The sequence below is a fragment of the Oncorhynchus kisutch genome, linkage group LG6 (genome assembly GCF_002021735.2).
Source record: "Oncorhynchus kisutch isolate 150728-3 linkage group LG6, Okis_V2, whole genome shotgun sequence".
Lineage (NCBI taxonomy): Eukaryota > Metazoa > Chordata > Actinopteri > Salmoniformes > Salmonidae > Oncorhynchus > Oncorhynchus kisutch.
Genome location: NC_034179.2, coordinates 9,595,588 through 9,608,456, shown reverse-complemented (window position 1 = coordinate 9,608,456; position 12,869 = coordinate 9,595,588). Strand labels below are relative to the sequence as shown.

The 12,869-nt window shown below is 47.0% G+C and overlaps 1 protein-coding gene across 7 annotated transcripts in view; it reads right to left on the bottom strand.

The window, feature by feature from the left end:
• The window catches only part of LOC109893614 (probable E3 ubiquitin-protein ligase HERC1), a 98,716-nt gene that overhangs the window by 38,933 nt on the left and 46,914 nt on the right, over positions 1-12,869 (bottom strand). For 3 of the 7 annotated variants that reach the window (XM_031826119.1, XM_031826122.1, XM_031826123.1), the window contains exons 39-44: positions 11,065-11,377; positions 3,132-3,866; positions 2,754-2,917; positions 2,295-2,508; positions 1,500-1,678; positions 286-369 (exon numbers count right to left, since the gene is read on the bottom strand). In XM_031826119.1, the coding sequence (XP_031681979.1) occupies positions 286-369; positions 1,500-1,678; positions 2,295-2,508; positions 2,754-2,917; positions 3,132-3,866; positions 11,065-11,377 (1,689 nt within the window). Of the gene's footprint in view, positions 1-285; positions 370-1,499; positions 1,679-2,060; positions 2,111-2,294; positions 2,509-2,753; positions 2,918-3,131; positions 3,867-11,064; positions 11,378-12,869 lie in introns of all 7 variants that reach the window. The other 4 variants (XM_031826126.1, XM_031826124.1, XM_031826120.1 and 1 more) reach the window with 4 other exon arrangements.

The following is a 12,869-nucleotide window of genomic DNA, read 5'->3' as shown; positions in this document are numbered from 1 at the left end:
CGTTATTTTCCTTGTCAGAACAGTGGAATGGAATTAATAAAATAATAGTTATTTTCAGAACGAAACAATTGGGAAATAATTTTGGTTCCAACCCCTGATTTGTAAAATACTAGTGTCTATACTACGACCCGTTTCCATAGACCGCATGCACAGAGGAAAGACAGTAGGCCTAAAAGAAAGAAACCCAGACCCCTCTGGAAAAGCAGGAACAAGTCTACAACACAGAAAGCGGATGGAGCACAGTACACACCACACTTAACACACAGAGCGCAGCGACAGCAATACCTGCTGCCTCCATGGCCTTGTAGATATGTCTCATAGAGAAGCCCATTTCTAGTAAGCGGACTGGGACAAACATTTGAGGCCGTTCTAGAAATTGAGGAGACAAAAAAAAAGGTAAAAGAAAAACAAGCCAACAAATCTGTCATCGACAGTAAAATGTTTGACATGTCATCATACAATGAAGGCAACGACAACTTCCTATCGGGCTGAAATGCAAAAGTCTTTCAGTAGTAATATACTGTAAATAAGCTATTTTTGATTTTTATTTTGAATACATTTGCAAAAATTTATAAAAACCTGGTTTTACTTTGTCATTATAAGGTATTGTGTGTAGATTGATGAGGGAGGAAAAAAATAAGGCTGTAAAGTAACTAAATGTGGAAGAAGGGAAGGGGTCTGAATACTTTCCCAAATGCACTGTAAGTACTATTGCAGTAACAGCACTCAAAGTCCTTACAAACAAACAAAAGTTGACTTATTTTACCACAGGAAGTCCCTAAATTGATTTGCAGAACAGTGTGAACTCATTGAGCAGGCTGCACCTTTCCCAAAACAATTGTCACCATCCTAAAAAATGATTTGGTTTTTATACAGAAAGAACTGGATGAATTCTCTATGTAAGAGGGCTTCCTGTTGCTCTATTTAGGACTGTTCATTTTCAACACAAATTCATGGCTCCATTCAAGCAATGTGAGTAGATGACAAACTGATTTCATGCATGCAATCAATCAACTCTTCATATACAAATACACAAGCTCTGGTTGTCAAAATCAAGCACCCATAACAGAAATAACCAGCTGGACAATGAACATTAGCCGGACATGTCATTCAACATGCCATGACATGCAACAGGCAGACATAAAGTTCCCTGTGAGCAATGCAGTATCTATTCTGTCTTGTTATTGACGGAGCGGAGTTGATCTATAGCCTGCTCTCAGATCTGTCTGCGCTGTATAGCCAACTGCAAACATATCTGGGACCAGGCTAGTTGGTCCGTGTTGCTGTGTGACTGGTTCTCTTATTGAATGAGATGGGCAGCACACTATAAAAGGCTGTTTACACATGCAGCACAATTCTGATCTTTTGCCACTTATTGGTCTTTTAACCAATCAGATCAGATCTTTTGCCACTAATTGGGCAAAAAAAAATCTGAATTGGGCTGCCTGTCTAAACCCAGCCAAATTGCCTTCAATCTTCCATGTATTTGTTTTTCTTACCCGCGCCACGGCTCCTGGCCTGAGAATTAGCGCAGGGCTCCATGAAGCTGGTCTGCTGCTCTGTGAAGCCCTCACAGGAAGACGAGGTGGCAAGGCCGAAGCCTGGGCCAGGACCGTGCAACATGGGGGGGTTATTAACCAGGCCGGCCAGGGTAGGGAACCGTGCTAACACCATCCGCCTAGAGGAAGCCAAGCCGAAAACACAGTGGTAGTGGGCTGCATTTAGCACAAAGACAGCTGAGATACAGAGGCACCACTGGTTGTGTGTGGACTAGAAGTTCCTGGACAAAGGGAGCCCACAGAATGGAGTACAGTGACAATTAGAGGCTTCCAATTCTCTTCATAGCCTCATCATCAGAGGTAGAAAACGCTTGTTAATTTAACATGTAGGGCCGATTGCTCCATTGAAAATGTCCAGGAAACCGCCTCATAGAGTTGAACTGTGCTGTAAGTCTGCTCGTCTTTGGGAAGCCAGCAGTTAGATCAGAACCAGGAGGAGTTGCAGCAGAGCTGAAGCCTTGGGAGGGTTAGACAGAGCACAGTCTCATTTCACACACTCACCACCACTCTGAGTCTTCTGTGTCTCAGACGAGCTGCCGACTGATATGGATCTGGAGCAGGAACATCAACAACCCAGGCTGTCAATGGAAAGTGTGTGTGTGTGTGTGTGTGTACCCTGAAAAGGACTAAGAACTACTGTGATTCCGACATTAACCTTCACTAATGACTAAACGTACCATAACATAGAAATAGAATGACATAGATTCTATTTCTATGTTATGGATCTGTACTCACTGCAGGAGGTTGATGGGGAGGAAGGGGTTAAAGTTCTCCAGGCCATCGGCCTGCAGCGCAGAGAGCAGAGAAGCAGCCAGGTCATTGGTGGAGGACGAGGCAGAGGCTCCGTTTGATTGACCGAAGATGGCGGTGCCCTCTGACCCCGTGCTGTAGAGAGACACAGAGCTGGAAGTCTTTGACAGCGGCTGGGACGAGGAGTGGTGACCAGGCTCTACAGGGAGAAATTAGAGATCAATTATTTTAAATTATTCTTCAGCGGCAACAAGCTAAATTGCACAAACTTCAATTTTGAACAAGTAAAAAAATATATATATAATTCGTACCACTCGTTAAGTTTAACCTTTCACACAATAACCCAGAGAGAAATACGAAGCCATATTCGACTGGCCAAAACAGAGGACTATACGTCTATTCTGAACATGACATTTTCTATAACCCAATAACAATACTTAGTACCCTTCCGGTCTTTGGTTCCTTTGTCCTCCTGTAGTGTGTTGAGAGTTCCTTTGAAGATTAGGACCTGAGCTCTCTCCAGGTCTGACAGGGACACACTCTGTTTGATAGGGCAGGGTCGCACAGCCCACTTCACCATGCTCCGCACCATAAACTGTAGCACAGACCTAGGAACACCATCATGGAAATACTGGAATTCAACGACAGAGTTATGCTAGATAGTTTTATTTTATTTTTAATAATTGCTTGTTTTTAACTATATGTAAATATCTTTTTATTTGGGTATTTGAAAAGCACTATATGAATCATATATATATATATATATATATATGTATTATATTCTGAATTTATTTTTGAAAAATAAATTCAAAATCAATCTACCTCATTTCAGCAGCGTTGCTGTCTTCTCCGGCTGGGGCAGGGCTCAAACCAGAGTCCCCTGGCTTAGCCTGGTCAGGGCTGCTACTGGTCAGGATGGCAGCAGTAGAGGGGTCTTGATGCTTTGGCACCAGCAGCAGGTCAGTAAACTTCCCACAGCTGAGGATGACAGCCAGGGACTTTAAGGCTCCCAGCAGGAGGTAGGAAACCCTTACAGCCCGGAGCTCCAGGGAGAAGACATCTGGCTGGGGCTTGGTCTGATGGGGGGAGGGGGTCGGTAGGGTTGGGGTTGGAGTTGGGGGGCAGGAGGACGAGGTACTACCCTCCTCTGGATCGTCACAGGACTCTGAGAGCGCTCTAGTTGGGGACGGGTGACTGTTCCTCTCCCTCTCTCCTTCCCTCTCCTCCCTCTCCTCTGTTAGCCCAGTGCCTCTTTCAATGTCATCATCGTCCATCATGACACGGGCGATGTCTTCATCTAGCCTGCGTTCCAGCACGCTCCGAGGGATGCTCCATCCCTCCTCTTCCTGCTCGGAGGAGCAGCTCTTCCTGGTTCTCCCTGCGCCTCCTCCTCGTTCCCGGGCCTCCTCCTGCTCCTCCAGGAGGCCGGTCAGGAAGATCAGGTCTAAGAGGACAGAGGGTTTGAGGCCTCGGAATCTGCTGACGTCACACTGGGGCACGTCACAGGGCTCCAAGGAGGAGAGCGGGGTGTCGCTGGGTGACCAAGAATTCAGGAAGCTTTGGTTAGTGGTGAGAGAACCAGGACATGAAACAGATGGAGAGGGAGGACAAAAAAAGAAGAAGAGAAACAAAAAGAAGGAAGAAAAGGGAAAGGTAAGAAGGGTGAATTAGGTAACCGAGGGAAAGACACATGATTAAAACAGAACAGAAATGAACAGAAAAGAAAGACAGACAGACACAACAGAACAGGATGGAACTGGAGACAGACAGACACAACAGAACAGGATGGAACTGGAGACAGACAGACACAACAGAACATGATGGAACTGTAGAGACACAACAGAACATGATGGAACTGTAGAGAGACACAACATAACAGGGTGGAACTGGAGACAGACAGACAGACAGACAACAGAACAGGATGGAACTGGAGACAGACAGACAGACAACAGAACAGGATGGAACTGGAGACAGACAGACAGACAGACAACAGAACAGGATGGAACTGGAGACAGACAGACAGACAGACAACAGAACAAGATGGAACTGTAGACAGACAGACAACAGAACAGGATGGAACTGGAGACAGACAGACAGACACAACAGAACAGGATAGAACTGGAGACAGACAGACAGACACAACAGAACAGGATGGAACTGGAGACAGACAGACAGACACAACAGAACAGGATGGAACTGGAGACAGACAGACAGACAACAGAACAAGATGGAACTGGAGACAGACAGAAAGACAACAGAACAAGATGGAACTGGAGACAGACAGACAGACAACAGAACAAGATGGAACTGGAGACAGACAGACAGACAACAGAACAAGATGGAACTGGAGACAGACAGACAACAGAACAGGATGGAACTGTAGACAGACAGACAACAGAACAGGATGGAACTGTAGACAGACAGACAACAGAACAGGATGGAACTGTAGAGAGACAGACAACAGAACAGGATGGAACTGTAGAGAGACAGAACAGAACAGGATGGAACTGTAGAGAGACAGAACAGAACAGGATGGAACTGTAGAGAGACAGAACAGAACAGGATGGAACTGTAGAGAGACAGAACAGAACAGGATGGAACTGTAGAGAGACAGAACAGAACAGGATGGAACTGTAGAGAGACAGAACAGAACAGGATGGAACTGTAGAGAGACAGAACAGAACAGGATGGAACTGTAGAGAGACAGAACAGAACAGGATGGAACTGTAGAGAGACACAACAGAACAGGATGGAACTGTAGAGAGAAAGAACAGAACAGGATGGAACTGTAGAGAGACAGAACAGAACAAGATGGAACTGTAGAGAGACAGAACAGAACAGGATGGGACTGGAGAGAGACAGAACAGAACAGGATGGAACTGGAGACAGAACAGAACAGGATGGAACTGGAGACAGACACAACAGAACATGATGGAACTGTAGAGACAGAACATGATGGAACTGTAGAGACAGAACAGGATGGAACTGGAGACAGACAGACAACAGAACATGATGGAACTGTAGAGACAGAACAGGATGGAACTGGAGACAGACAGACAGACACAACAGAACAGGATGGAACTGTAGAGAGACAGAACAGAACAGGATGGAACTGTAGAGAGACACAACAGAACAGGATGGAACTGTAGAGAGACAGAACAGAACAGGATGGGACTGGAGAGAGACAGAACAGAACAGGATGGGACTGGAGAGAGACAGAACAGAACAGGATGGAACTGGAGACAGAACAGAACAGGATGGAACTGGAGACAGAACAGAACAGGATGGAACTGGAGACAGACACAACAGAACAGGATGGAACTGGAGAGAGACAGACAGACAACAGAACAGGATGGAACTGGAGACAGACAGACACAACAGAACATGATGGAACTGTAGAGACAGAACAGGATGGAACTGGAGACAGACAGACAGACACAACAGAACAGGATGGAACTGGAGACAGACAGACAGACACAACAGAACAGGATGGAACTGGAGACAGACACAACAGAACAGGATGGAACTGGAGAGAGACAGACAGACAACAGAACAGGATGGAACTGGAGAGAGACAGACAGACAACAGAACATGATGGAACTGTAGAGACAGAACAGGATGGGACTGGAGAGAGACAGAACAGAACAGGATGGAACTGGAGACAGAACAGAACAGGATGGAACTGGAGACAGACACAACAGAACATGATGGAACTGTAGAGACAGAACATGATGGAACTGTAGAGACAGAACAGGATGGAACTGGAGACAGACAGACACAACAGAACATGATGGAACTGTAGAGAGAACAGGATGGAACTGGAGACAGACAGACAGACACAACAGAACAGGATGGAACTGGAGACAGACAGACAGACACAACAGAACAGGATGGAACTGGAGACAGACAGACACAACAGAACAGGATGGAACTGTAGAGAGACAGAACAGAACAGGATGGAACTGTAGAGAGACACAACAGAACATGATGGAACTGTAGAGAGAAAGAACAGAACAGGATGGAACTGTAGAGAGACAGAACAGAACAGGATGGGACTGGAGAGAGACAGAACAGAACAGGATGGAACTGGAGACAGAACAGAACAGGATGGAACTGGAGACAGACACAACAGAACATGATGGAACTGTAGAGACAGAACAGGATGGAACTGTAGAGAGACAGAACAGAACAGGATGGGACTGGAGAGAGACAGAACAGAACAGGATGGAACTGGAGACAGAACAGAACAGGATGGAACTGGAGACAGACACAACAGAACATGATGGAACTGTAGAGACAGAACATGATGGAACTGTAGAGACAGAACAGGATGGAACTGGAGACAGACAGACACAACAGAACATGATGGAACTGTAGAGAGAACAGGATGGAACTGGAGACAGACAGACAGACACAACAGAACAGGATGGAACTGGAGACAGACAGACACAACAGAACAGGATGGAACTGGAGACAGACAGACAGACACAACAGAACAGGATGGAACTGTAGAGAGACAGAACAGAACAGGATGGAACTGTAGAGAGACACAACAGAACATGATGGAACTGTAGAGAGAAAGAACAGAACAGGATGGAACTGTAGAGAGACAGAACAGAACAGGCTGGAACTGTAGAGAGACAGAACAGAACAGGATGGGACTGGACTGGAGAGAGACAGAACAGAACAGGATGGAACTGGAGACAGAACAGAACAGGATGGAACTGGAGACAGACACAACAGAACAGGATGGAACTGGAGAGAGACAGACAGACAACAGAACAGGATGGAACTGGAGACAGACAGACACAACAGAACATGATGGAACTGTAGAGACAGAACAGGATGGAACTGGAGACAGACAGACAGACACAACAGAACAGGATGGAACTGGAGACAGACAGACAGACACAACAGAACAGGATGGAACTGGAGAGAGACAGACAGACAACAGAACATGATGGAACTGTAGAGACAGAACAGGATGGGACTGGAGAGAGACAGAACAGAACAGGATGGAACTGGAGACAGAACAGAACAGGATGGAACTGGAGACAGACACAACAGAACATGATGGAACTGTAGAGACAGAACATGATGGAACTGTAGAGACAGAACAGGATGGAACTGGAGACAGACAGACACAACAGAACATGATGGAACTGTAGAGACAGAACAGGATGGAACTGGAGACAGACAGACAGACACAACAGAACAGGATGGAACTGTAGAGAGACAGAACAGAACAGGATGGAACTGTAGAGAGACAGAACAGAACAGGATGGAACTGTAGAGAGACACAACAGAACAGGATGGAACTGTAGAGAGAAAGAACAGAACAGGATGGAACTGTAGAGAGACAGAACAGAACAGGATGGAACTGTAGAGAGACAGAACAGAACAGGATGGGACTGGAGAGAGACAGAACAGAACAGGATGGAACTGGAGACAGAACAGAACAGGATGGAACTGGAGACAGACAACAGAACATGATGGAACTGTAGAGACAGAACATGATGGAACTGTAGAGACAGAACAGGATGGAACTGGAGACAGACAGACACAACAGAACATGATGGAACTGTAGAGACAGAACAGAACAGGATGGAACTGTAGAGAGACACAACAGAACATGATGGAACTGTAGAGAGAAAGAACAGAACAGGATAGAACTGTAGAGAGACAGAACAGAACAGGATGGAACTGTAGAGAGACAGAACAGAACAGGATGGGACTGGAGAGAGACAGAACAGAACAGGATGGAACTGGAGACAGACACAACAGAACAGGATGGAACTGGAGACAGACACAACAGAACAGGATGGAACTGGAGAGAGACAGACAGACAACAGAACAGGATGGAACTGGAGACAGACAGACACAACAGAACATGATGGAACTGTAGAGACAGAACAGGATGGAACTGGAGACAGACAGACAGACAGACACAACAGAACAGGATGGAACTGGAGACAGACAGACACAACAGAACAGGATGGAACTGGAGACAGACACAACAGAACAGGATGGAACTGGAGAGAGACAGACAGACAACAGAACAGGATGGAACTGGAGACAGACAGACACAACAGAACATGATGGAACTGTAGAGACAGAACAGGATGGGACTGGAGAGAGACAGAACAGAACAGGATGGAACTGGAGACAGAACAGAACAGGATGGAACTGGAGACAGACAACAGAACATGATGGAACTGTAGAGACAGAACATGATGGAACTGTAGAGACAGAACAGGATGGAACTGGAGACAGACAGACACAACAGAACATGATGGAACTGTAGAGACAGAACAGGATGGAACTGGAGACAGACAGACAGACACAACAGAACAGGATGGAACTGTAGAGAGAGAACAGAACAGGATGGAACTGTAGAGAGACACAACAGAACAGGATGGAACTGTAGAGAGAAAGAACAGAACAGGATGGAACTGTAGAGAGACAGAACAGAACAGGATGGAACTATAGAGAGACAGAACAGAACAGGATGGGACTGGAGAGAGACAGAACAGAACAGGATGGAACTGGAGAGAGACAGACAGACAACAGAACAGGATGGAACTGGAGACAGACAGACACAACAGAACATGATGGAACTGTAGAGACAGAACAGGATGGAACTGGAGACAGACAGACAGACACAACAGAACAGGATGGAACTGGAGACAGACAGACAGACACAACAGAACAGGATGGAACTGGAGACAGACAGACAGACACAACAGAACAGGATGGAACTGGAGACAGACAGACAGACACAACAGGATGGAACTGGAGAGACAGACAGACAGACAGACACAACAGGATGGAACTGGAGAGACAGACACAACAGGATGGAACTGGAGACAGACAGACAGACACAACAGGATGGAACTGGAGAGACAGACAGACAGACAGACACAACAGGATGGAACTGGAGACAGACAGACAACAGGATGAAACTGGAGACAGACAGACACAACAGAACAGGATGGAACTGGAGACAGACACAACAGAACAGGATGGAACTGGAGACAGACACAACACAACAGGATGGAACTGGAGACAGACAGACACAACAGAACAGGATGGAACTGGAGACAGACAGACACAACAGAACAGGATGGAACTGGAGACAGACAGACACAACAGAACAGGATGGACCTGGAGAGAGACAGAACAGAACAGGATGGAACTGGAGACAGACACAACAGAACATGATGGAACTGTAGAGACAGAACTTGATGGAACTGTAGAGACAGAACAGGATGGAACTGTAGAGACAGACAGACACAACAGAACATGATGGAACTGTAGAGACAGAACAGGATGGAACTGGAGACAGACAGACAACAGAACAGGATGGAACTGGAGACAGACAGACAGACACAACAGAACAGGATGGAACTGGAGACAGACAGACAGACACAACAGAACAGGATGGAACTGGAGACAGACAGACAGACACAACAGAACAGGATGGAACTGGAGACAGACAGACAGACAACAGAACAGGATGGAACTGGAGACAGACAGACAGACACAACAGGATGGAACTGGAGACAGACAGACAGACACAACACAACAGGATGAAACTGGAGACAGACAGACACAACACAACAGGATGGAACTGGAGACAGACAGACACAACACAACAGGATGGAACTGGAGACAGACAGACACAACACAACAGGATGGAACTGGAGACAGACAGACACAACAGAACAGGATGGAACTGGAGACAGAGACACAACAGAACAGGATGGAACTGGAAACAGACAGACACAACAGAACATGATGGAACTGGAGACAGACAGACAACAGAACAGGATGGAACTGGAGACAGACAGACAACAGAACAGGATGGAACTGGAGACAGACAGACAACAGAACAGGATGGAATTGGAGACAGACAGACACAACAGAACAGGATGGAACTGGAGACAGACAGACAGACAACAGAACAGGATGGAAACTGGAGAAAGACAGACAACAGAACAGGATGGCACTGGAGACAGACAGACAGACAGACAGACAGACAACAGAACAGGATGAAACTGGAGACAGACAGACAACAGAACAGGATGGAACTGGAGACAGACAGACAGACAGACAACAGAACAGGATGGAACTGGAGACAGACAGACAACAGAACAGGATGGAACTGGAGACAGACAGACAGACAGACAACAGAACAGGATGGAACTGGAGACAGACAGACAGACAGACAACAGAACAGGATGGAACTGGAGACAGACAGAGAACAGAACAGGATGGAACTGGAGACAGACAGACAGACAGACAGACAGACAGACAGACAGACAGACAGACAGACAGACAGACAGACAACAGAACAGGATGGAACTGGAGACAGACAGACAGACAGACAACAGAACAGGATGGAACTGGAGACAGACAGACAACAGAACAGGATGGAACTGGAGACAGAAACACAACAGAACAGGATGGAACTGGAGACAGAGAAACACAACAGAACAGGATGGAACTGGAGACAGACAGACACAACAGAACAGGATGGAACTGGAGACAGACAGACAACAGAACAGGATGGAACTGGAGACAGACAGACAACAGAACAGGATGGAACTGGAGACAGACAGACAACAGAACAGGATGGAACTGGAGACAGAGAAACAACAGAACAGGATGGATCACAAAAGTCTGGAAATAAACAGCACTGTGCATGAAAACAATTCTCTACAGTTGAGTGTGTGTGTAATCTCTACTGTAATACCTGACAGAGAGGTCAGCCTCCTCCCATTGAAGCTTGGCTAGGGGGCTTCCTTCCTTCAGTACCCCCAGCAGGGTAGCCCTTCTCCCACTGGGTTTATGGAGGCAGAGCCCCCCTGCCCGGAGCCCACTGTCCACTCCTCCGATCAGGGCCAGCACCGGCCACACCTCAGAGCACAAAGCACCCAGCTGGGTCTCAGAGAGGCCTGAAGGTCCCGTCACCAAGTCTCCTGGTTCTACAGTCTCCTCTCCAACACAAGTCCTGACCTGCTCCTTGTTCTTCTCCCTTTCATCAATTCCTTTAGGTCTTGGGCCTGCTGGATTAACAGGGACAGATAAGAAATCAGATAAACTCCCAGGGGGCGCAGTGGTCTAGGGCACTGCATCGCAGTGCTAGATGTGCCACCAGAGACTCTGGGTTCGCGCCCAGGCCGCCCAGAGCCGGCCGCGACTGGGAGGTCCGTGAGGTGACGCACAATTAGCCTAGCGTCGTCCGGGTTAGGGAGGGTTTGGCCGGTAGGGATATCCTTGTCTCATCGCGCACCAGCGCCTCCTGTGGCGGGCCGGGCGCACTGCAGTGCCAGGTGCACAGTGTTTTCTCCGACACATTGGTGCGGCTGGCTTCCGGGTTGGATGTGCGCTGTGTTAAGAAGCAGTGCGGCTTGGTTGGGTTGTGTTTTGGAGGACGCATGACTTTCGACCTTCGTCTCTCCCGAGCCCGGTTTCATCTCTTTTCAAAGTATATATAACCAACTTCTCAGCCCCCATCTCAGCGTACTTCATTCTATATCTAGAATATATATATGTATGTTATATATATATATTCTATATCTAGGGGACTGCTGATATCTCCAGGAGTGATTATTTGTTGTGGTCTAGTACTGTCTTTTTCCTAGCTAGGACCAACTAGTTAAAGTGCTGCCTGTCTTCCCAGTGATCTACTTTGGTGTATGAACTGCTGTCTGTCAACCCAGTGGTCTACTTTGGTGTATAAACTGCTGTCTGTCTTCCCAGTGGTCTACTTTGGTGTATGAACTGCTGTCTGTCAACCCAGTGGTCTACTTTGGTGTATGAACTGCTGTCTGTCAACCCAGTGGTCTACTTTGGTGTATGAACTGCTGTCTGTCAACCCAGTAGTCTACTTTGGTGTATAAACTGCTGTCTGTCTTCCCAGTGGTCTACTTTGGTGTATAAACTGCTGTCTGTCAACCCAGTGGTCTACTTTGGTGTATAAACTGCTGTCTGTCAACCCAGTGGTCTACTTTGGTGTATGAACTGCTGTCTGTCTTCCCAGTGGTCTACTTTGGTGTATAAACTGCTGACTGCTCATCATTGGCAGACAGACACATCAACCAGGATCAAGGGGCAGGGCAATGTGTGACTTGTTTTGGTAACCAGTGGCTGTATTGGAGGGGGGGAGTTGGTTCCCCTCTCCTAGGCAATCAGCAATTAGTACAGGGAGGTGTTCTCTCCTCGGCTGCTTGGCAATTGGCAATTAGTGTTAGTTCTTCATTCTCCACTGGTTTCGCAGTGGCAGCTGTAAGTTCATCCGAGTTGTTCCTGGAAGGCTCCACACCACTCTCTCACTCTCTCAGTATCTTACCTAGTTATTTATAGATTCTCATTTTGATCTTTTGGAGCTCTGTGTGTTTTCTATAACTGTTCGCTCTTCTACCTGAAGGCTTTTCCAGACGCTCCACACCTCTCGGCTGCTACCCTTATAATTTAGTGTACCCCGCGCGCACCAACCATGGAATTCTCAGGTCTCTGGCAGCGCTTGGAACTGCCGATCTGCGATCAAGAACTCAG